General features: G+C 35.8%; 1 protein-coding gene across 2 annotated transcripts in view; it reads left to right on the top strand.

The window, feature by feature from the left end:
* The window catches only part of SDCCAG8 (SHH signaling and ciliogenesis regulator SDCCAG8), a 261132-nt gene that overhangs the window by 130409 nt on the left and 104471 nt on the right, over window positions 1-26252 (top strand). For both annotated transcript variants that reach the window (XM_065881558.1, XM_065881567.1), the window contains one exon: window positions 2320-2462. In XM_065881558.1, coding sequence (XP_065737630.1) covers window positions 2320-2462 — 143 coding nt within the window. The remainder of the gene's footprint in view (window positions 1-2319; window positions 2463-26252) is intronic.

Genomic DNA, 26252 nt, shown 5'->3' on the forward strand with positions numbered 1-26252 from the left:
CTTCAGTAGTTGTGGCACGCGGGCTCAGTAGTTGTGGCTTGTGGGCTCTAGAGTGCAGGCTCAGGAGTTGTGGTGCACAGGCTTAGTTGCTCCGCGGCATGTGGGATCCCCCGGGACCAGGGCTCGAACCTGTGTCCACTACATTCGCAGGCGGACTCCTAACCACTGCACCACCAGGGAAGTCCTTATACCTTTTCTTTTGAAGAAAGTTTGGAATTTTATACATTTTCTATTTCTGTCATTTTTTTGTATCCTCTCAATTCAAAATTCTTTGTTGTCTCCTGATAGCTCTCCTTTTATTGATATTTACATATACTCATCATGTTCTCTTTATACTTCTGTTTTAAGTGTCTCTGCTTCTCATGTTTGGAGTATTGCACCTGTCTTTTTGTGGTCTCCCTACTGCCAGTCTCTACTATCTTAATGATCATACACATTGATCCAGTTTTTTGAAGCTCTGCTCTCATATTGCATACCTGTTTAAACCATTTTTTCCTCATTCTCTATAAGAAAAATACAGCTTTATAAATCTAGAATTCAAGATGTTTCATAATTGGTCTAATCTATCATTGCATGAGTTTATGTGGCCTTACCTTCTTTCCCACTTTTCTTGCCCATGCTAGTGTATCCCTAATCTGGCCTACTGAAGCACAGATTTTCTCTAAATCTCATTTGTTGTTTTTTATATGCTTTGTATTTTGGTAGTCTTTTTGTGTGTTTATGTCTCATTTACTCAACTGAATTGTTAAGTCCTGAGTGTAGAGATGGAAACTCTCTGAGTCCACCATAATATTTAGTATAGATTCTTGTATATAGCACTGTGTAAAAAAATTAATGAATGAATTTTTGAAATTTTAAAATTAATGTATAATTCCAATTCTATATTTCTTTGCTTTTTTGTTAATTTCATAAATGTTAGACAAAATTTAGGAGACTTTTCTATTATATTTTTCCATCTCTTTATTTATGTTTAGTTATGAATGGAAATATATTGATATAACTTTAATGGTTAAAAATATTTTAAACAAATCAGTTTCATTTAGTATCCTAATCTGAAAGATATAGAAAATCTACTCTGAATGAAAGCAATATACTCATTATTACTTAGGATTTTTTAAAATAAATAACTTATAGTAAGTTGTTTTATTGTATTGTTGGTAATGTACAGTTTTGATGGGGATAAACTGAATATTTGTAGTGTAATAAATGTAGAAAAATAAATTATTTAGTTTATCCTGCCTGATATATTAAATATAGTTGTAGATTGTTCAGAATGTTGAGTAATAACATGAGGAAATTAGAATGTACTTAAATACCAAGTTTAAAACTCTACTTAGACATGGTTTTGTTTTCCAAGAGTAGATTGCATTTTTGTGTATTAAAATTGCTTCTTGCTTTCTGCTGAATTTGAAAACGTTTCAACCCTTTACTTTCCCCTTTTTTGTTTTTCTTGTTTTAAGAGTCTGAATATTTATCTCTTCTATTTTCTTTTTTTTTAAATTATGGATGTTCCATAATAAATAAATATTTGTAATTTAATGTATAAATTATTTAAACTATGTTCTATGTAACATATTTTTGCTTTGAAATATTTGAGTTTCAGTAAAAAAAGGATAATTTCATACTGAGACCAAAGAATAAACTACCATAAATTTTCGTATATTTTAGATGTTTATTAATCTTAGAGTGCTTTTGTTGCCTTTTTAAAATGCAATATTATTTTAGCTCAGAAATGTCATACATTCAAAACACTTGAAGGTTCTCATGCTTTATTTTTTTCCTAAATTATTGTTTTCCAAATAATATTGTGTATCATAATGATGCCTTCTTTTACACCTCACATTTTTCTAAAAGATATCTTAAATTATTTTACGATCTAATTTGGTTTTCAAAACATCCAAATGAAACCATAAATGTATCTTTTAAAAAAAAGAGTCTCATATTTGATGTAAATCACTGCACATGTCTGATCTAATCTCACAAACAGAAATGTTGTATTTTAAAAATAGTGACTTTTTAAGTTCGTATTATTTTTTAAAGGGACTGAGCCTTAGATTCAAAGTGCAGATTATCCATTTTGACTATTCTCATTTAATCAGTTCATTTTTAAAATTAGACTAAATCTTACGATCTGAAAAATCCTCACTAATGTGCAGTTTGGGCTGTGTTAGTTCCCTTTGTCATAAAATGGAAGCTAGCCTAAATTTTCTAATAATTTTTCATCACATTAAAATTCATGGCAAAAATAAAAATGAGATAATTTTGAATTCAAGTGCATATATTTTATAGGATGCTTTTTCCCTCTTCTCTCTACCTAAGGAAATAGAGAAATTGAGTTTAGAACTGAGTGAAAGCAAGCAGCACTTGGAACAGGAGCAGCAGAAGGCAACCCGGGCCAGAGAGGAGTGCCTGAAACTGACAGAACTGCTGGGCAAATCTGAGCACCAACTGCACCTCACCAGGTACTGCCTAATCCCATTATGCACCATAGCACCAATTTCATTCCACTGATTTTTGCCACAGGCTTCCAAACAGTTGTTAGAGTTAAGTCTTAGTCATTCAATTAACACACAGTTTTCAGGCATATTAAGAAAAGTGGAGATGTGGTAAGCAAAACACCCAGACATGTGAATGATAAGTGTGGCAGGGAATTACTGATATATTACAAAACCTTTCATCTACAATGCTCAAATATTTAGGTGATTCTCTATCAATATAAGCAAAATGACATATTTCTTCTACCACTACACTACCTCTCCTGTTAATTCTGTGTCTAATAAAAATGTTGAACTGAAGTATCTGAGGAATATATTTAGGAAAATAATCAGGTACTGTCAGTGGTGAAAGAGACAAAGTAAAAGACATTCTAAGATGCAAACTGAGATGGAACTGATACAAAATAAGCAACCTGAGTCCTAAGGAGGTGTAAAATTTAGAGATGAAATTGATTAGCACTGTTCATGTTTAAACCATTACTATAACCATGCTTACACTATCGTGATTTCAAATTACATTGCTTCCATCATGAGATATTGTGATGTGATCATCATTGTCATAAAACTTTAGTAAACATGTAGCTCAGCCCTAAATTACAGTAAGACATTTTTGGTAGTAAACATTGGGCAATTTGCTGTATTGAAAACACACACACACACACATACATAAATATACACAGAGAAAAATTTAAACTGAAATTGTAGGTAAGTCACATTACCATATAAATGGGTTCCTTTTCCCTTTGAGTTTTAGTACAATTTTTAAGTTTTCAGATCAAGGCTTTGGGTTTGTTCAATTCTTAGAGTTTTTCAGTTTTTAGAGAGAACTTTGTCTAAATACACATGTAAGTTTATAGAATCTGGTTTATTCATAAATTAGAAAAACACTGGTCTTCTAATCATAGTAATATGTTGAATTTAAACTATGAAAGGGGACTGATCCCTTTTACATTAAATATGACAATGTAATTCTGAGCACGGTATGATAACAGATGGAGAAAAGCACCACTTGAACAGCCTGCATTTGGAGAAAAAAAAATATTCTAGAGGTTGGTGAACCTCCCAAAGTTTTGGGTTAGTGTTAAGATGCCTCTAGTTCTGTTAAAATCAAACTTGGTTAAAAACATTTTGTTATGATAATATTCCAAATGGTTTACCAACTTCCTTTTTAAACAATTAAAGAGAAGAAAGAAGGAGAAAGAGAGAAAGGAAAAAATGAAAGAAAGAAAACAAATCATTTATACATGTGTGATATCTGGAAAAATCCCAAGAGATGAAACACTTTAATGATAAAAAATTGCTTAATATTGCAGAATAGTAACTATTCTTTTAATGCCCATTTAGAGTATTGTCATTATAGAACTGAGAATGTAATGCTAACATAGTTCCTATGGTTATTTAATCTTAGAAGTTTTGGAATTTAGCTTGATCATGATAGTTAATCATTCTTCTTGTCTGTCAGGCTTCTATTGAGAACCAACCATTTGTGTGCTAAGTACCACTAACCCACAGAAATTGGACAGCTTTTAATGTCTCAGTGTGGCTGAGCTTCAATAAATAAATATTAATGCTGGTTTTGTCCCCTTTGCCATTCTGTCTCATTCAGAGAGTTAATTTCTGAAGTCAAAGTCCATAGAGAGCTTTCCTGTGTAGTATCAATTTATACTGTCTGACAAGATCCATTTCTTGCAAGTAAAGCATATTAAGATGCAGCAACTGCTGAAAATGGACTGGTGGTAACTAATTCCTTTGTTCTTAAGAAAAACGGTTTTGCTTGGTTCCATAGAAAGCTTTTTCTATTGAGCTTTATTTACAACAAGTCTACCAAAATTTAACTTAGTCTTATAGAAAATAAAACTTAATTGCCTATTTTCTAAAAGTAGTACTCTTTTGTAAGCATTTTACACTTAGTCTATATTGATGTTTTATAAAATCCACATTCATAAATTTAAAGATGACAATAAAAAATGGAAGGAACTGTGTATATCTCTCTTTCGCACTGAAAATGTGACTTGGTTGTTGGGCTAAATATTTCTGATATATAGTTTGGGGTTTTTTAGAGTTTGCTTCCCTTCACCATTCTTTATTGATTCATATACTCAAGTGTGTGACTGGGAAACTTCATGTCTTTCTTTTTCAGTGTAAACCAGCTGAAATAAATAAATCCCACACAGGTAGTGCTTCATTTAGTCTAATTTAAATATTTTGAGTGGCATATTCTAAACAAAGTTTAAAATTAAATATGAAAAAGATGATATAAAGTAATGATACAATAAGGATTCAGATCTTCTAGGGCAAAGACAATTAAAACTGGGGTAGAAATCCATAGGCCAATCTGAAAGAAAAATAACCTGTCACTTTTTTGGAATTTCCCTTTATTGTCTAATTGGACTTAAAAATGGAAAATTGAAATTCATTTATTGAAGGACACAATTAGTAAATATAACATTCACTTATTTAACAAGTATTTATTGAGCACCTACTATATTTTAAGTACACTGGATGGCCCTGGACATAGAGAGAAAAAAAAACTCAGTTCCTACCCTTAGGTTGTTCACACTCTACTAAGGAGCCAGATCTATATATGCAATTATAGTAGAGTGTGATAACAGTGTAATTAGAGAAGTGAAGATTGCCACAGGAGCACATATAAAGGAGAACTGGCTCATTCTACATTGCCGCTGAAGGTGATAGGGAAAGCTTTCTGAGTTCATGAATAGGAGTCCTCAGAGTGGAGAAAGGTGGGGTGAATACCCCAGGTAGAGGGAACAATATATGCAAAGACATAAAGATGGGAGGGAATATAAACTCTACAGTCACATTAGGTGTTTGGCAAGAGGTAAACCTGGAAAGGGGAGAGGAACCAGAGGAAGGGTCTTGTGGGCCATATTCTGGAGTTACTCTTGATGTACTTTAATCAGGGCTGCCAACATGATCAACTTTTTGGGTTGGGATCCTGACTCAGACAGCCGTGTGGAGAGTGAACTTGGAGAGTTGTTGTAGGAGACAAGAAGGCCAGTTAGGACAGAGGTGGCAGCTACAGCCCATAGGCCAAATCTGGCACATCATCTGTTTTTTTATGGTCCATGAGCTATCAATGTTTTCTATATTTTTAAAGGGTTGGGGGGAAAAAAGAAAAACAATGTTTTATGACACATAAAAATTATACATGCATAAGTAAAATTTTATTGGACACGACCATGATTATCCTTTATGTATTATGTATAGCACTGCCATGGCAGAATTGACTATGGTCCTCAAAGCCTAAAATATTTATTATCTGGCCCTTTATAGAAAACATTTACAGTTCCTCAGTTGAGAGGCTGTTTAACTCAAGTAAGAAGTCAAGAGAGCTTGAACTATGATAGGATCCAATGTGTATTTAAAGAAGGTAATTGAAAGGCACTGTGAAAACAGATTGGTTGTGGAAGAGATGATTGGCAGAGACTCCAATTAGAATATAAGTACAGTAGTAGTCCTCAGCTGTGACTGAGCCAGTAAAATGGAAAGGAAATAGTATCTTCAAGAGGCATTTAAGGTAGTGCTAAGAGAGGCTAGAATTAAAGGTGATTCCAAAGTTTCTAGCCTGTGTTAACTGGATGATCCATCAATTCAACTAGGGAATGTAAAAGGAGTAGCAGAGGAAAGAATATGTTTTATTTCGGAACTCCGATGGAGATGTCCAGTGTAGATCTAGCATGAGGAGAAAGATCAGGACGAGAGGTTTAGATCTGGATACTTTTACATAAAGATATTGTAGCCGAAGGAGTGGGTGAAAGCATGTAGAGAGGACCATGTTTTCAAGTACTGTGGAAAAATAGCTAAGGAGACTGAAATGGGACCTTCAGTGCATAAGAAAAGAATAAAGAGTGATTCAAAGTAGCTTTTGGTGAAGTAACAATTAAAACCACACACTTTACTAAGGGTGTGGGGGGGCGGTTGGTAGGTATCCTAGGGTTAAGGAAACTGAGTTATAGTATCTTCTCACAGGCATTCACTACCTTTGCAACTTTTGACAAATTACTTAATTCTTTGAACCCACACAACTTACCTATAAAACTAGGTTAGACTAGATCATCAAGTTTCCTTCCAGCTCTGATAGTCAATGATTCTAACAATGATTTAAGACAATGCATTATTAAATTCCTGTTTCTGGATATTAGGTATTTAAATTGCTTGGAGTATCCTGTGTTTAAAATGTTTCCTTAGTTTGAAGCCCAAAGAGATTTCATAGAAATGTCCTTCCTACCCACCATTTACATTCATCATAATTTAGGCTCTGCCAGCTTCTCATAAGGGTTATGAAAATTCTCTCCTAACATCCTTCCAGTCTCTTGTGCCAACCACTGCTAAGTGGATATCCATAAGCACTGTCTTGACTCTGTTACCTGCTCTCAAAACCTTCCTTGGTGCCATGCTATTGTAGAAGGTCCAGACCACTCAGCATTTAAGGTTGCCTGACAGGCTCCCAACCTTCTGGTTTTATTTCATTGCTACCAGTTTCATCCTCTCACATGCTGATTTCCAACATGTGATTTAAGCAGATGCAGCCCTCCTTCAACTTTTGGTCTTTTCTCCCCCTTTACTGTTCTCTGCACCCAGAATACCCCTTTGAGCTTCTCTAGCCCTATTGTAATCTTACCTTCTTTTCCAGGTCTCCCTGAAATCCTGATTTTTCCACTGTAGTCCTCCCTGATGACCCATGCCAGAGGGAGCACGTTTCCCTCTGAATCATCCTTCCTACTTAGAGCTGAAGGCAATTCCTACTACTGAATAAATTCCTCAAAACAGGAAAAATGAAAATCTGAAAAAAATAAATTAATACTCTGAAGTTTTTGTGTACCTGCTAGTCTTCCCTTCTATAATGCATTATTCCTCAAGTGGGAGGAGAGGCCTTATTAATATTATATTTTTTAGAGCACCTACCTCAGCCCTTTGCAAAGAGTTGGAGCTCAATAAGTCATTATTATAGGACTGGTTAATATATTGCAAGTTTACGACTATTTGTTTAAAGCCCAGTATTGATATATAAATAAACAAATATATACATATATATGTATTATCAGGTATATCAGGGTAAAAAATAAGACATGGAGATAAGATTGAAAGTTTTCGTTGGGAATTTTTCTTGTACATATTATACTATGTTATGATTTTGTAATTTTTTTTCATTTTTAACTTAGTATGCACATACATGTTTAAGCATAGCCGAATCAAATGATAACCATTCTAACAATTCAAGTAGGGTTGGTAAAGTGTAGTATGCCTTTCCGCTAAATATGCTCACTTGAAAACCTCAGACACACACACACACACACACACACACACACACACACAAGATTTTAAACTAGAGGTCTCTGTAATTAAAAGATGGCCCCTCTGACAGTGTTTGAAACCAGTGCCTAATAAACATGATCATTAAGCATGCATAGCCCAGTCTACATGAAAATAAAAGCAAGGCTACTCTCTTCCCAGTTATGTCTTTGCTAGTAGCAGTCAAACAACTTCTTTCTTTTCAATAACAAACTTCGAAGTACATTTAAAGATATCTGTTCATGTATTTGCTCACTCCACATGGAACGTTTCCTGTTACAAGACACTGTGCTAGGGATGATGGGAGATATAAAATAGCTTCATATGCTGCCCTTCAGAAGCTTATAGGCTAGTGGGGAAGAAAAAAAATGCACAAAGAGTTGGTAAGATAAATGATAAGATCTAGAAGGGAGATTCCAGATAAAGTATTACAGGGACAGATGGACAGGTAATTTCTTAGCGATCCTTGGTAGCATTTGGATATAGGAAAGTGGAAATGAAGGAAGTTTCATGCTAAATTCCAGAGGGAAAAATGGCATTTGGGAGGTACACATGCATACATGAGAGTAAGTTAAATACATACAAGTATCAGTCTCTGACGTTAAGAATATATTCATCTTAGGGTCTGCCTGGTACCATGTCACATGAAGTAGCTTTTTAAAAAATAATAATAGAGGTAGGAGCTAAAGGCAAGGGGCAGTCATTTACTGAACCTCTACTGTGCTCTGGGAACTGAGCTGAGTGCTTTTCATTTATCCCTCCCAATAGCCCTGTAAGATGCAGACTATTATTTCCTTGTTTTACAGTTGATGCAACTAGGCACAAAGAAGCAAAACAATTCATCTAAGGTCGCACAGCTGGTATGTATTTGAAACCCAGCAATTTGCTTGCAAAGCCTATACAGTTATCCATCAGTCTGTAGTTCTATGTGAATTAGTAGGAAAATGGATTAATGTGATTGTTTCTACAAGACAACCAAGAAAATCTGTAACGTAAATTTATAATAGAGATTAGTGTTAGCTGCTCCCTTATACACTGATATAAATACCTGTCAGTGAACTGTAGTCTTGGCTATGCTCTTCCTAAGAAACAGTGTCCTTTGGCTCATCATTTGCCTTAGTCATTTAACACATTGTAATACAACTATCATTCTCCTTTACTTCACTCCTTTTTTACCCAAGAGGAAAGAGAGGCTTTTATTAAAAAGTGGAAATTCCTTCACGTATTTGTTTTTGACATGTCCCAACATCTTTAAAAAGCTATAGAATTTAAATCCCTCTCACAAGACTACCATTTACATACATGTGGGCAGATTACTTTATGATATTACATATTAGGCTCCAGCTTATATCAGCAGGGCTACCTTTAAAATGTGTATTTCCCCTTTTACATAAATAATGTTTTTAATGATATGTACTTCAAAGCACTTCTTAGAGCAGGAATCTAAGGGAGGTCCATAAGATAGGTATTATGCTATGACCTACTTTTGTGATCTAGATGGGACAATTTGACCTTATGTCCTCGAGAGATAGCAACTTGAGCTATAGTGTTCGTATCTTTTTGAAAGTGAGAAGGAGTATAAGAGAGAAGCCACCAGGTTATCCGATTATGATGGGTGCTTTACTTGGGGAGAGGTGATTAAGGCTTCCATTCCAGAGCCTTTAGCTTCCACCTAATAACTATTGGTAAGTGCATTCTTAGTGGTTTGACCTCTCAGATTACCAGTATGAGTCAGGACTCTTTGGTTGAGGTAATAGAAACCCCCAAAGGGGGAATTATTAGTTTGATAACCAGACCATGTAAAACCCAGGTGCGACTGGGGCCTCGGGTTTTCTTGGACCAGGGACTCCAGGCGGCACCATCGTGCAGTTATTTTCTGTCAGTCGCAGGGCTCGACTTCTGTCTGAATGTTGGCTCATTCTTTCAGGTTCTTCCACAGCATGGAGCCACATCCTTCAATCTGAACTAAACATAAAGGAGATGCCCTTGATTTCAAACTGTAAGAATGTGACATCCTGGCTCCTCCACTTCCAATTCAGAACCTTCAGTTCAAATTTCAAAGCTGACTCATGTGCACACACACCCTTTTGGGTGCTGTGGCTGGCAGCCTTGGCAGAACCTCAAGAGTAAGGGAAGAGAGTTGTACTAAGCAAGGGGAGGTGCTCTTACTAGGGGAAGGTTGTCAGGATCCTGAGTAAATAAAACAGCAGATGTCCCTTCTGTTGTCTTTTTAACAATCCCTGCTTTTTCCTTTGGCTAAGGGATGGTTGGAAGTGGAAAGAGAAAGAGGAGTACATCTCTGTCACATTGGTTTGAGAGAGATTCTCTATTGTCAACATAAATCCAAGGAGGCATGATCAGTTCTCCACAGGGATGCTTTGTGGTTTTATTTAAAGAACTCTTAGAATATAAAAAGAGAGATATAAAGGATGCATAGGTGAATGTTTAGCACGTGCCAAGCACTGTGCCTTGTTTTCCTATAACAGTGCTATATAGTAAGTGTGGTCCATGGTGGACTGTAGGTTACTACTCTGTGGCAAGATAGATCCAAAGGTGAGAGTGTTTGGAAACGTTTTTATCATTTTAAATTGCCACGATATCCAAGTACATGGTCAGTGTGCTCTTTTTTTTTTTTTGTATCTTTAAATTAAAAAACATTTCTAATAATTCTTTTTTTTTGCATTTTAAAAAGCTAATGCTTTGTAAAATATTAGATATTTTACACAAGAAGCTTAGACACCCTGCTGTCTCAGTCAGAACAACAAGCCCAAGGAAGCCGAGTCTTGGAAGGGTGAGACAAGGAGTCACACAGGGGGAAGGAGGAGGCAGACTTTGAACTGGGTCCATCACACTCTAGAACCTGTGATCTGGATTCATGTTCACAAAGAAGCATAAAAACATAATTCAAAGCTAAATAGAAATACTTTGGGGATTGTAAATTCTCAGTTCATGGGCCAGGAAGCAGGCCTTTTTCATCTCTGTGTCTCCAGCACCAAGTTCGTCAGCAGGCTGTTTGACAAGATCTCTGTAAATGCTGGATAAACATGCCTTTCATCTTTGTTGTTAGTGAAAAATTCAGAAGGAACTGCACTCTTCTTCAGGTGACAACTAGCTCAGGTCAAAAGACCAAGCTTTCAATATCTCTTCATTTGAAGGGAATGGTATAACATTGACATGTATTCTTGCTATTCCATAGTGAACTGTATCTTTTTTTTCCAAATTATTGAGGAATTTTTAGCCTTAAGTTTCCATTTAAAAGTTAAGTTCATTTTTTTTCTTATACTCCTTTCATGAATAAATTAAGCAGAGAATGTGTCAAAAATAATTTTAAATGGATATATGTGCAACCAACATCTTCAAGTCTTGAAATAGACAGCCTTGGTACTGTTTTAAATTGTGTCCTCTTTTCCTTCCCCCACCCAGTATCAGAGGGAACAGGCTGTCAGAGAGCCAGGAAAGACAAGGCATTTCATTTTGCTCTGGTGGACACCACGTTGCCCAAGCCCACTCTGCTCCACCTGTTTGATGGGCTAAGAACCCTGGTCTCAGTGTGGCCCGGGGCAGGGGAGGTTAGAGTCAGAGGCTGCCAGGGAATGTGTCTCTGAAGGTTCTGCTTAGCGTTCCCTGGCTTGCTTCTCTCAGTCTGTGAAGCCCGAATGTGTGTGCAATGAAAATCCATGCTGGGGATGTACTCTTCTCCCTGCTGCACAGGCCCACAGCCTGGAGCATGGTGGTGGTGGCTGCCAATTCATTTTCTGAAGAAGCCCAGAGGAAACTGAGAAGGCATCGTCCACACCACTTACCTGATTCAAAACAATGAACATCAAGTTCAATGAAAATAGGAGAAAAAAAAGCAAGAGCAGAATTGTTATCCTAGTAGCCCTAAGTCTGAATAATTTCCTGCAGGAAAGCTCTGCTCTCTAATACTAATTTAAGGTAAAAGAAGTATAAAAGATCATCAACTTAGTATTAGACATTACTCTCTTGTAATTTAATGTCTCCCTGATACCCACAAGTAGATCGTAGAGTGATTCATTGGTTGGTAAATCCTGGAATCAAAGCTCATTTTAAGGATACTGAGAAAAGAGGAGGCTTGGAGTATATCCAGTCTCCTCAGTGCCCGTCTCGGGCCATGTCTCATGGAGGAGCAGGGCCCAATTCAAGTAAACAAACTTTTCTTAAGCTACTATTTTATTAGATTGGACAAGCAGAGGAGACGGTTCCCTGAATTCAGGAACTCAGAGTGGGTACAAGAAAGGTCAGAAAATGTTTGGAAGCAGCCTGTAAAGCGGATGACCAGCTGAGCAAAGACTGCTTCACCTTGGATCTGTGTGGCCTCTCCCCAGCAAGCGCAGGTCACCTGTGGGAGGGCTGAGCATCTCCTGCCCTGACCAAGCAATGGGGAGGGTGATACACAGGGAGAGTGTCAAAGGAATTCCTGCAGGGAGGGTACCTCCCTGTGTCTTTGTAACTTATCCCTCTGACACCTATGTGCGACTACCTCCAAGAAGCCTATTGTTGGCCAAGGGATTTACCAAAAGAATGCACCCTGTGTTGAGGGAGTAGTTATAAATATAACTGTACCCACAAAAGAATTATATAAAATAAAGTAACAAGTCACTATTGGAATATATGCAAGAGATAGATTTAGGCAGTGTTCAAGATGGGGCCTTAAAAGTGGGTTTTAGCAATGTTCAAGATTTTCTGATCTTCCAATAGCAGATCTGAAGTGTGGTTCACCTGGCTGGGCATAGGTCTGTTTATGGTTATCTTCTGTCGCCTTTGGAAAAATCTCCTACTGTACTTTATTTCCTACAGATCTTTACTGTGATTTTATGAGGATATATGTGAGTATGAAAATCACTTAAATTCATTCAGGTTTCTGTAAATCTGAGATGTTGCTCATCTATTCAGGGACTCCTATGCTATTAATATGAATTCATGTAAAATTAATTATCAGTCACAATGTGTTGCTCAATGTAGAAAATGTTAGGGCAGTGATCAAATTACTCAAGTCCTTTTTTGCAAGGTGGTGGTGGTGACAAATTAGGGACACAAAGAGAGTATATTGTTAAATATATGACTTCCTATTTTCTAAATCTTAAGTAGTCCTCTTTGTCTTTAGAGGAAAAACCATCTTGCCATTCCTGATATTAACTGTTTGTTAAACAAGATCTCACAGAAGCAGCTCCAAAACCTAGGGGCTCTTTAAGCTCTGCTTTGTTGCACTGATGGCAATTCTCTATTCTTAGCCTATTTCTGAAATAAGGCATTTACTCGCAATCATTCACAAGTGAATTAATCATCAATGTTTGGGTTGAAGAAAGATGATAATTATATTAAGGAATAATAAAATTAACCTACAGTGAAAATAGAGCCCATGTCAGAACTATAGATGTACCCAAACTCAGATCCTGCACTCAGACTAATTTCCACAAAGAATTATCTGTTAAAAGTGGAAGAAGGAATGACAGCGTGAGACAACTCATATAACTAATAAACTTTAAAAATGCTGTTTCATATGTTTGCTTTTCATTAAATTCAGGAATGGTTCCGACTATGTTGTTGTGATTCAGTCAACATTTATTCCTATCTGTTTTTCATATACAAAGGCTTAGGGATGCCAGAAAATAAACTGTTAACGGAGAATTAACTTCTTTGGCATGCTTTCATACTTATCTTCCAAATTAAAGAAAATGAAATGGGCAGAAACAGAGTGTAGATTACCTCCTTTTTGTCAAAAATGGTGGGAATTTGAAAATTAATAATAAAAAAGGGAACAGATGCAGTAACATGCCAGAGGGAGATTAATGTGGAGAGTAAAATCTGTGAGCAACAAAACTGAAGCAAACTGAATCAGTGGGAGGTGGTTGTACAATCAAAATCAGGATAAAAGAGAAATTACAAACAACCCTGCACTTGTCAAAGTAGTAGTAATGAAATCCTGACTCTGCCAGCAGTGAGAACCTGTGTTAGCACTTTGGGGTAAGGATGGTAGCCGGGTGCCAGGTAGGAGGGCAGTGTTAGGTTGCTGGGCAGCAGCCATCTTGTGTAGAACAGATGGCACCGAAAGCTGGCAGGGGAGGGGCTCCTTAGCAGAACTAATCAGACAGTAACAGATAGGGCAGCTGGGAAGACTGACCACAGAGAGGGAGTCTGCGGGGTAGCCGAGTGCCATGATGTTTGCAGTGGTGTGCCCATTGGTCTGAGATAAGACCTTGCAATGTCTTTCCCATCTAAGGAAGAACTGAAACTTTTGTTCAAAAAGAAAAATCGAGTTGAATTGCATCACAGTTGGGGGTTGGGTGGGTATCAGGGTAGAGACTGAGAAAGGAAGAATTGTCCATCTCGGAATTGTCGTGTGAGTTTTCAATCCCAGTTTTCATGGAACTTTGATTTTTGCAGTTTGTACGTTTCTGCCGTCCTAATGTGTATAGTGTGGCACATGGAACGATCACTTTATATATTTTATGCATCAAAGAGTTTGCAGTATCAAAGCTATAGTTAAAATTAGTGAAGACTTTTTGATATGATTTCTACCACGTCTTTCACAAATGAAAACCAAAAGCAATCATACAATACATGCATTTGTGCTTAATAATGTCTCATAACCTGATTTAAGCCATGCTTGATTCAGAGCCACTTGCCCTTCTTTTTTCCCCCGTGTAACTGTGGATTGAACATCAAAATGTAAGCATAATTCAGAACCTAAAACCTTAAAACAAAAATCAAATTAAGTCATTCTGAAAGAAATGGAAGAGAAAACTGACTTACTAAATTTAATAACTTATTAAGGAGTCATGTTTTTTTAAATATAGAAGTGGGACATTCATGCTAAAACTATTACTTTAACAAAGAAATCCAGATCGCCTACATCTGTTTTTGAACTAGTATATTTCTTTTTTCGCAGAAGGTTTGTAGCTTGGCTCAATTTATTCATTTTGAAGGGGGAAGGGAAACATTACCAGGATTTGAAATAGGTGGTATAACATAGCCATATGCTATTTATGCAGCAGTTTCTGCAATAAATCTAATTCGGTGCTGTCAAAAAATTAGACTTATTTGATATAGCAGCACATTAGTAAATGATTGTGGCAGATTTAAAGTTGTCATTTAGTCTCTTCTTACTCTTTAACAGAATCTTGCAAATCTGTTTTTCCCCCTTGATCAACTCTATGAAAATGTCTCAGTTCTTTGTCCTGCAGTCCTGCAAATATTTCCACATCTGAAAGAAGGTCTTGCCTTAAGGTAATTGAGGAAGGGGGTGGAAGAATGAATATCCTCTGGTATTAAAAGACTTCATGAATATATAGGCAGAAAAATCAATAAACCAGAGGAAAATAATAGTATTTTCATCATTTTCAGTTCTTAGAAAAGCAGAACTATTAGTCTCATTCAGAATGTAGATAAATTAAGGTCAGTTCTTTATTAAGGAGTTTAAATATTTTACCTTCCATCCTACATCCCTATGCTGTTTTAGGAAAACTGATGTTAAAGAATGTGAATGACATCAGCTCTTGGTCTTTACCTGGCAGTGCCCTTAGAAACGGCTTTCCTGTTCTCTAGTGCAACCCGGCAACATTGCTTCAATGCCTCTTTATTTTTTTCTGTAAAATTTGTGTTTCCCGTGTTGGTAGCAAACTATCTAAAACTTTTTCCTAGTGTTTTCTATTTAAAAGATAAAATAAGCATGTTATAAATTAAGCAAATTAACATTAACAGTAGTCTTTGAATTCCTTAAATTAGCTCATTTGTAAAAGTAATCGTAGTATTATTTCCTTGTTCTTTTTCTTACGTATTTATGGAGGGGAAAAGTGTGTGTGTGTGTGTGTGTGTGTGTGTGCGCGCACATTCATGCATCTGTGTGTGACTATCAGTGATGTTAAACTGAGTGGTTTTTATTTATGTTCTTATTATACAAATTTCCAAAACAAGCCTACTACTGCGTTTTTCAAACGCAATTTGCTAAAAATGAACAGTTCCTTCACGGTAATTTAAGCAGCCTCTATTAAACTAGCATTTTGCTAATACTTCTTTCTTTTATATAGCAAATCAGACCGTAGAAGTGATCAAATTAGCAGTATTCTTTCCATGCTATTCAGAAGCAGGGATCCAGGTAACCAAACTACAGTCAAAGCACAGATTACACTAAAGGGAAAAAATACCCGGAACAGTGTTAACAAACTTGCTGGGTAAATTAGATATTATTTTTGAATTTTTTTCCACATAAAATGGAATTATTTAGAAATTACGTTTTAGGAAGATGAAAGGGAAAGCACCTCTTAGAATTCATATTTTGTGTTCAAAATCCATATATTATATTATATATATTAGCTAAGAGTGATTTATAGGATATAGAGTATTTTGGAGATTAGTAATAAAATTGAAATTAGAGCTAAAAAAGAATGTCTTTGTACTTGGATTTTAAGCTATCGTTTTTTGGTTTTGGTTTTTCCTTTTATATTTAGTATTACAATAATTTTCTTAAAATGCATCTGAAAATTTTCTCTCACAAAGTCTTTTTAAATAAATTACATTTAATCAGTCCAAACCTAAGATTCAAATTGCGTGTTTTTAGACTCTTTTTATTAATAAAACCTGCTTTCAATTATGTGGCAGTGAAAAAATATTTAATTATCTTTTCTAAAAATAATATAGAAAAGTTTACAGACCTGATTAATTTTACTTCATAAAAGCACATGCAATAAGATTAAATCTTGGGGTAATTCTTCCAAATTATAAAAGCAACATTGTGAACAAAGTGCCTTTTAGCTTTACATTTGTAACAGTGCTTTGTTTAAAATATATTTTCTCCTAAAAAGTGATCTTCCTTTTTCTTATAAGAAATTTGAGTTAGGTCATTGCTTTGCCTTTTTCCTAAAGAATATAGTTGTCTGAAAGAGTGGTGAATAATTCAACATAAAGTAATTTCATGTTCAATTTATGAAGGTAGGGTAAGTACTTGATAGCTGTAGATGACACAGAGTAAATTTAATTGAGAGTATCGTTTTCACCTAATTCCTATGAGTTTATTTCTTTCACAAAACTGGCCTATTGATACAACTGCATTTCTTTAGATAGATGATGTGTTTGTTTGGCAACATATATCTGAGTATTATTTAAGCAGAATTGTTTATTTTTTAAATGATGGAATTTAAAATATACATGAATTGATTTGTATATCATGGGTTAAGGTTTTCAAAGCAGTAGTGGAGCTATGTGTTAATATATAGCTTATAATTGAAATGGTACATATTTGTACATTTTAAGCATTTCAGTGTAAAATTTCTTAATTGGAATACTCTTTCCCTTGGCTAATTCATTAGTGAAAATATTTATTCCTCAAGTTAATGCTATATAGTATGAAGCAATTTTTACATAGTGTAAACTTGTTTATGATATTTTGATTTCACTTTAAAACTTTTATTTTGCTTCTTATACATATAGTTCATACTTGATATAATAAGAAGTGCAGACACACATGAAGGGAATACATATCAGCTGTCTGGTTTTACAAATGATCATTAAAACACTATGTCTTACTACTTTGACTCCAAATTATTGTCTTCCCGAACCCAAAAGTAATTTTCACAACTACATTACACAGCAGAACTTCATCTTCTGCTGGTTAGCGGTAGAGGATTTAAATCCATACCGACAGTTCATTTGACAATGACCTTGAGGGGCTTTGCTTCTTGAAGAAGAAAGCAGAAGCTTGCGGTAAACAAAGTTCACTTCTGACAGATGGATTGAATGACAGAAAGGTTGCGAGTGCCAGAATAGCCCTGGCAGAGGAGGAAATGTTCAGTGGAATCCAACAGGAGAGGAGGTGTGAACAGGTGCAGGGTTGCTGACGGAAGGGGAACCAGATGGAAGGAGCCAGAGCCAGTTTATTTAAAGGAAAAGGCAGAAAACATTGAAAGGCTGTGCGATCAGTGGCTAAAAGTGTTCATAGAGGAAGGTAAAAATTCACAAAGCAAAACTGCACAGTGGGGTAGCTAACACTTAGCATAATGGTAGTAATTTGTGAGTTTAGTTTGGAAGTTGCAATTGAAATACATTCATCTTGGCTCTTGACACCATCAAGTATAGATATTTGAAAGTTGTTTATTTTTTTTAAGTTTCTAAGCTTTTTTTATCCATCCATTAATTTAATTTTTTCCAGCCAGAAGCTCCGTTATGATAATACTAAAATTGTGTCGTCAGCTAGGAAAAGAAAAAAAATTTAAAGTGAAGATTAACATTCCATTCAAATTTATCTGGTGATGCCTCAGTTTTGTTCACATATGGGAAGCAAATGCACGCACTGTTGGGTGACATCTGTAATATCTAAGAAATTTGCAATGTTAAAATAGATGCCGTTGGTTGCTTTTGTTGTTTTAAGTCTCTGTTCATTTTTTGAAGTCCGGTTTGATTGTTTCAGTTGGAATAATGCTCTCTGAAATATATGTTTACCCGCCATGATCTTCAGGTTAATTTCTGTTGCTGAGATTGCCCTGATTTTCATTGACTTTCAGTGACCTGCCTTTAGGCAGACACCTGCAAATTAGGTATCATTTACAATAGGAACAGTTTACAGCGGGGCTAAGAAGGAGGACTTTTAAAAAAATTTTCTTAGACCTATGAAAATGAAACCTTCTCTCTGCAAACTAAAGACATCTTGCTAATCATCTGTCTGGTCACATCATGCATGCCGTTTATGTGGGCCCTTGTCTTCCACTCTTGTCCTTGAAAAGTTCCTGTTACATTACTGATAAAAAGATGCCAATAGAGGAGGAACTGTTATAAAGCAATCACTAGGAAAAACAATGAAGATGCACAATTATTTTGGGATTTTAAAGATCTAATAATTTATTCACAAGAGTTTCTGCATTCTCCTCACAAAGATTAAATACTCAGAGTAAATTCAATGAGCACTGCATTCACATTCCCCATCTCAGAGCAGCCTAGATCAAATAGATTACATTTGATTAGGGCAGGGTGCTTTGGGACATTCTGATTTTAGAGAAAATGTCTATGATCCATGGCATGCTTTTGTCTGTAAAGAGAAGGACTGAAATTTAATTAGCAGTTATAGAAGATGTACGCTTATATTGTTTGTAGAGATCAACAATTTTGGTCACTTTAAAGACTGGATGAGGCTACATACAACTATACATTTGAAGGGAAAATTGTTGTGTCTTCTAATAAAAGGAAATTGATAACCTGATTTTTAAAAATCAGCTCTAAAATGTGCTTTTTTCCCCCAACCCGTCAAGAAGTTTTCACCTAATAGATACTCTTATTAATCTAAAATTTTACATAAAATTGATTAGAACATACTTGCTTTCACTGTAATATACTGACTTTGCCATCTCTTCTATCATAGTTACTAAACACCTTTTTATAGTAATGTTAATAGCATGGTGCTGCTGTATAAAATAATACCATGAAACTCACTTGAATTATGGGATTCAAACTGAAAGGTAGTGAACAGAAACTGCAACAATTAGTGTCATCATCTGATGCTCATAGTGCAAATTAAATTGCAAGCTCTTTATAGGTAAAACTAATAGCTTTCCAGAAATATGTAAACTTAGTTGTACCCAGCTTAGTGTCTTACATCATAGGGGTCTTGAATTGTTTTTGAATGAAGGGATAACGGTTGATTGCAGTTAAAGAGGCATTCATTCAACATTTATTGAGTGCGTGTTCTATTCCAGCTGTAGAGGGAACATCTAGGCACTAAAATTTTTAAATGAAGACAGCATGATTCTTCTTTATAGTTATCCTACAACCTAGTGGACAAGGTTTATGTAACTACATACTTTGTGTGTGTGTGTGTGTGTGTGTGTGTGTGTGTGTGTAAAATCTAGAAAACAGTGTATTTAGATTTATAAACTGTCCTGAACTGAAGATCATCTTAAATGAATGAATTAATGAAACTCCCATGTAGGCCAATACTCATTATAATATGTGAGAACTGAGATGCAGAGAAGTTCAGTGACGTGCCCAAGGTCAACAGTCATTTAGTGGAAGTTAACCTAGAATCTCCATCTCCTTGCTCCTGGTCTAGTGCTTTTCCCTGCATTCCACATACTACTACTTTGTATTCATTGATAATATGACTAATCTGAATAAACACATTAAAATCTTTCTGTAGAAATTTCACACAACCTGTTGCTGAATGGGAAAACAATTTTGTTTTTGGACTCGGGCACATGGTTATTGGTTCTTGAAACAAAAAAGCAAAGAGGTTTAGCTTACAAACAAAAATTACTGCTTCTTGGAACACTCCTCCTGGGGGTAGTGGTAAAGGTAGCTCCCTGGACACACTGCTTACTCCATGATGAACACATTACTCACATGAACTCAATCTCCATGCAACCCTTCCAGGTGGATGCTGCCATGAGCCCCATTTTACAGATAAGAAAACCGAGGTGTCTGCAGATTAATACCTTGGCCAAGGTCACAGCACCACCAAGTGGTGGAGTTGGGATTCAAGCCTAGGCAGTTAGGCTCCAGAATAAGGTTTTATCCATTGTACAATCTGCCTCTGATGGTGGTGGGTGGTGTGAAAATATTCCTTTTGGAAAGTCGAATTAAATAGGGTTCTTGACAGTAGGGCTTCTCAGAGATTTTAATATGCTAACACACAGTATGACTTTCTTTAGAAAGAAATTTAGTTTTCAGTATTTCAGTCAAATTTATATGACTTAGGGAAACTTTTCTGTTAAATCTTCACATATCTCCCAGGAATCAGGTTTTGGGGAATACACAAAATTAAATTATTTAAATTGGTTGTTTTCTTATCTCATCTGTGCCTCCGGAACTTCAGTCTCTGCCCCCACCTCCCACTTCACTTTCATTCACAAAGAGAGCAGGGAGGTAAGTAACTTTCACTTTAGGTGTAATCAGTGCTCTGAAATGGAAGTGAGAGAGGGGGAACATCTTTGACCGTTACTTGAACAATTCGCTGTGCCAGAGTGACATTACAGCAAGTTCTTCCATATCCGCTGTTCCAACTTTGCCTTTATATGTTAACAGTTCTGGAAAATAAATTTGACAATTAGATAACTTGATGCCAGTCAGCTAATTAAATTTATGTACCTTTCAAAGCTTGATTCTTAGAATAAGATTTTATAGAATAAAACATTATGGGTACTTTTGGGTATAAATTATTTTAAACAATCTTCTGCTAAGGATTACTGGCACAAATTTAAAGTATGGGACCCTAAGTCAAACTCTGCAGTAGATTTCATTCTCCTTCCATTCATGGCATACTGATATTCCTCCCTTCTGTGTGTATCCTTTACTGTATTCTGAAGAAATGCAGCAACTCATGGGCAGTAAGCTCTAGAAATTAAGAAGTTTAGCACTCATAATGTGTTAATGTTTCTATAAATACACTTGGAGGTGCCCATAATTTATAAATATTTCAAGTGAGATTTTCTATAAAGAACGACTTTGTAATGATAATGATGAGTGGAATTGTGATTCTCATGAGGGCTTACTATGTGTGGTCCTGGCTTTCCCGCTCATTCTCCTTTCCAGATCCTTGAATTACATTTCTCTCAACAAATAAATTCCACCAATGTTTCTAGAGGTTTGAAACCATTCAGCAGCTTATTTGTATTTCATGAAATGGAGATAATGTTTTGCAATAAGTAAAAACTACCAAGGCAACAGATTAACTCACCAGGCAGTAGGATAATTTATTAAAAACTGGTTGACAGATTGATTGACTAACTAATACTCTCGATAGACTTTGAAACTGTAAGTTTCTTACTAGAAACAAAGAATGAATGATATGAGGATGATTGCTGAAGATTCAGGAAAGAAATCTGTGGGAGGGCAGATCGTAGAGAATCTGCTATTTCCCATTTAACAATTATAGAGAGACTATTAAATGATCAATATTTTCCAACTATATGCACATTAACTTATTAGGAGCCTACAATCCATGTATATAACTGGACATTTTTCTATAATTTGCCAGCTTGGCTGTGTGAAATAATTTTTTAATATGCTTTATAATTTAATTTTAAATATGAATATGTATTTTGGGAGTTGCTTCAAACCAAATCTGATTTACAAAAAAAAAAAAAAGCTTGTATTGCTTACATTTGTATAATATGGTGACTACTTCAGCTTTAGCTTTTCTTAGTTTTCTATTAGAATTCTTCTTTGTTTCTCCTTTTCAAGTAATGGTGACTAGCTGATGCAAATGAGAAATTTATCAAGATAAGAAAATGTTATTTTAATAGTTTTGGCTTTTTTATAAGAATTATGAGATTTTGTATCTTTGTGAGCCATTTAGAGTTAGCAGTGTTTGGCAACATGGTTATTTTGATTTATAGAACATCAAGATTAAAAATGATGCTCTGCTTTAGGGAGGGAGAAAAGGAGTTATGCTCAAATCAGCACTGTCCAGTAGAAATATGGGAGCCACGAAATGCAAACCACATATTCAATTTAAAATTTCCAGATAACCATATTTAAAAAGAAACAAGTGAAATTAATTTTTAACAACATAGTATACTTAACCCAATATATAGAAAATAGTACCTTTTCAACATGTAATCGATACAAATTAATTAGATATATTTTACTTTTTTTTCTAATTCTTCACAGCAGTCCAGACTTGAGGCATGTCTCTCTTCAAACTAGCTGCATTTCAAGTACTCAGTAGCCACATGTGGCCAATGGCTGCCGTACACACCACTGTAGCCCTAGACCTTTTGTTCCTCAGTTTTCCTGGCTTTCCCACAATGCCCACTGTAGATGCAGTCATAAACCCTAAAGTCGATTTCTACAATAATTGGAATCATTCTGTACAAATAAGAAAATCATGTCAGCTTTTTAATTTAAAGCTGGTAGCCAGGACTAACTTTGGTTAATTTTTTTCTGAGGAACTGTCACTTTGAGGGGAGGAGGAGGATAGAGAAAGCAGCTGAAGAGTTTACTGTACCAGCAGCAAATTACAATAAGTTCTTCCATATCTTACTGTCCCGTCTTTACCTTTACATGTTAAGAGCTATGGAAAGTAAATTTGACAAATAATTAGATGCCAGTCCATTAGTTGAATTTAGCCACCTTTCAAATGATGATCTGGGCTGGACATTGCTGGTTGCTTTATGTAGACTATCTCACATATTCTAATAATATCATTTTATTAAATGATAAAATAAGCCTTAGGCTGAAGTTCCACTCTGGTGTCATGCAACTAGTACATAGTGGAGCCAGGGTTCACATCTGGACTGTGTGTGTCCAAAGCCCAAGCTCACATCCACTGTGCTATACCACCTCCCCCTATGTAGGTTTTATCAGTAAACTGAGGAAATTTTTTATTCTTTCCTCAAGGTGTTTTGTCTTTGAGGTAATTATATTGATCGTTACACTTTGAGTAGTCATCTTTTGAGAAATAATAATGATAATAATAATGGGACTAATTGATATTTTTGAACACTTACAATGTGTCAGTACTATACTAAGTGTATTTTAATACAATATCATGCTAGTCTTATAAGGAGAGGTACCACTAACCGCATTTCACATTCGAGAACACAGTGATAGGGTAAGTAACTCACTTAGGGTACACAGCTAGTAAGTGGAGGTATGGAGACTCTGATGCCCAGTCTGTCTGACACCAAAGTATGCACCCTTAATCCCTACCTCCTTGTGTACAAAGAATGACCTACCCAGCCCTGCTAGCAGTGAAGTTTACGTACTAAGGGATAAAGGCCAAAAGTGCGACATTATTTTTAGACATATTTTAGGATTTTAGTTGCTCATTTTCCTTTTCTTAGGGCACAAATTCTGCTGGTTTGGGTAGGCTCAAGACAGGCTGCCTCCCAGAAATGAATTTGAATATAAATAGATTTAGAATAAAGGTAAAAGCAGCTTCTCAGGAATAGAAAGGACAGTTCTGCAACTATAAGAATGATGAGGATGATGGCTTAGAAATGGCTTGAGGAAGAAGAAAATCCAACAAACACTTTAAGTTCCTGAAGCAGAGGAAACAGTTAAGGATGTAGATAAAAATAGTTACAAGCAAGTGTTAACAAGCCAAATAGAAATAATGTTAAATCATGAAATGACTAAAAGGAAAAATGTTTTGATGAGGAAAATGACCTAATTACTGTGACAAGAACAATGATTTTCTTATTTAGAAGAGTGAGAATTATACTGGAGTTAAGAATCTGAAAACTTGGCCTCAGGTCAGTTTTTTTCTTTCATAAGCGTAGTATTTTTCAGCCCCAGAGGTTTGTGCAACAATGGAGAGGTTATAGAGATCTTAATCAAGCTTTAAAAATGAACTGTGTTTTTGTTATCAAGCCAAGGTCAGTCAGCAGATCACAGTCCTAATTTCTTTGTACAAACATACTGGGTGGTTGACCAAAGGCCATCACGTTAGAACAATGAAAACCCTGCTGTCTTTCTTACAGAACTTCCCTACTTCCTCAGACGTAGACTTCTGGTAAATTCAGCCATTTGACACATAGCCATAAACTGGGATATAAATTTAAAAGTACTTTTAAGAAGCAAATAACTATCACAAAGCCCTTGCACTTTTCTGTGTAGGATCAGTGGAACTATCCTAAGCATCAGTTTTATATATTAAAAAAAAATGGAAACATAACAAAGCAAAAAACATGTCAGCAAATCATAGCAAACCAATCAATAAAAAAAAATTATAAGAAGCAGATTAGTGCTTCTGTATGCTTTCTGTTTTGTTAGAATAGCACCTGAGACTTTCCATGCAACAAATCGTATCGAGTGTCTGCTGTTTCCAGTCACTATGGTAGATACCTGAAGAAACAACAATGAGCAGTGATTCCTAGGAGCTTCCTAGCAAAGGGAATGCAGCTGCAAGCAGGCATTATGAACCTTGATTTTGAAGAGTTTGTTATATTTGGTGTATTTGCTTAAGGAAGCAGGGATGTAATATATTTTAGATATTTCTACTGCAAATGGTCAGATTTGTATGGGTCTAACACCTGGAAAATTCTCTCTCGTGGAACGGCTCATCTCCCAACATACCAGATAAATGAAGCATTACTCTGTTATGCTTGAGAAATGAGACATTATGACATATATTTCATAATTGTAACTCTTGCTATTATAGCATATTTCTGAATAAATATAATAGCCACAAAGTAATCAACATGTTCCCCATTTAAAAATGGATCCTAGAAATTAATTCCAAAACATTTTAATAATAGAATATAAACTCTTTCAGTCAATTGTCCTACAATTTGACAGTGATGCAGATCCATTGAGAGGTTACAGAGATGCCATTATAATACATATTGATCCCACTGATGTCTAATTTGAAGTTACTCATCAGAAGGATTAATTAATTATTGGGAATATGTAGATAAACTGATATTTTTCAGAGAGGAAAGGCAAGAGCGGACCAATGTGATTAGTTTACACAGAAAAGTCAGAGATGGAAATATGAATATTTTGACAATATGAAGATGCATGGCAAAATCATGGTCTAATTTATTTCATGCAAAAGCATGCTTGTTCTTATTCTTTAGTCGTTAGAATTGGGCCCATGGTATTGTAAAATAGAATATAGGAGGGCCTAATATTCTCCCAGGAACTTTGATCAAGACAAGCACTTAATGCATCAGAGCCCTCTGAGCTACTTAAGAAATTTCAAGGCTGAAAATCCTGAAATGTGCATTTGATGGCTATTCAGTCTCAGTATCGATCTATGATATCTACTATATCTAAGAAACAATTACCAAAATTGCTCTTGCTATTGCTGTAGTAATAAGTGCTCTCCCTGCTTCTAATGTTGTCCCTTCCCCATCTGTTCCCCACACTGCAGCCAGAGTGATCTTTCTAAAGCTCGAGTGTGATCACAACACTCCCCTGCTTAAAACCCTACATTGGCTCCCTATTTCCCTGAGGATGAAGTCCTTAAAAATAGCTTCATGTTCTGGCTCCTGCCTACATCTCCAGTCTCATCTTTCTTCAGTCTCCCCTCCACCAACTGCTCGCTTCTACCCCACAACACATATATTCCACCCTCCACTCGTGCCAAAACTGTTTGCAGTTTTCCAAAGGCACCTGATTCTCTCTCTTCCCTGGGCCTTTGCACCAGTTGTCCACTTCACTTGTAACGATATTCCTCTCTTTCTTTATATGGCTAATGACTACTCATTTTAAGCCTCTAATATTTTAAGCTTCCTGAAATCCTCCCTCACTGTGCCTAGCTACTCCCCAGCTCCTGTCCTATCCACTCTATGATAGCAGGAATTTAGCTCCATTTTATTATTTACCTTACTATTTTAGTTGTTTTTTCTTCTATGTTTTCTTCACTAGACCATGAACTCTTCGAGGGGATGGTCATGGTCTGTATCTTGTATACTGATGCATCCCCACACTTTTGTGCCTGGCACAAATTGGTGTTTAAGTATTTGTTGAATTGGATGAGCAATAGAATTTTAC

This window comes from Phocoena phocoena, chromosome 1 (assembly GCF_963924675.1).
Source record: "Phocoena phocoena chromosome 1, mPhoPho1.1, whole genome shotgun sequence".
Taxonomy (NCBI): Eukaryota; Metazoa; Chordata; class Mammalia; order Artiodactyla; family Phocoenidae; genus Phocoena; species Phocoena phocoena.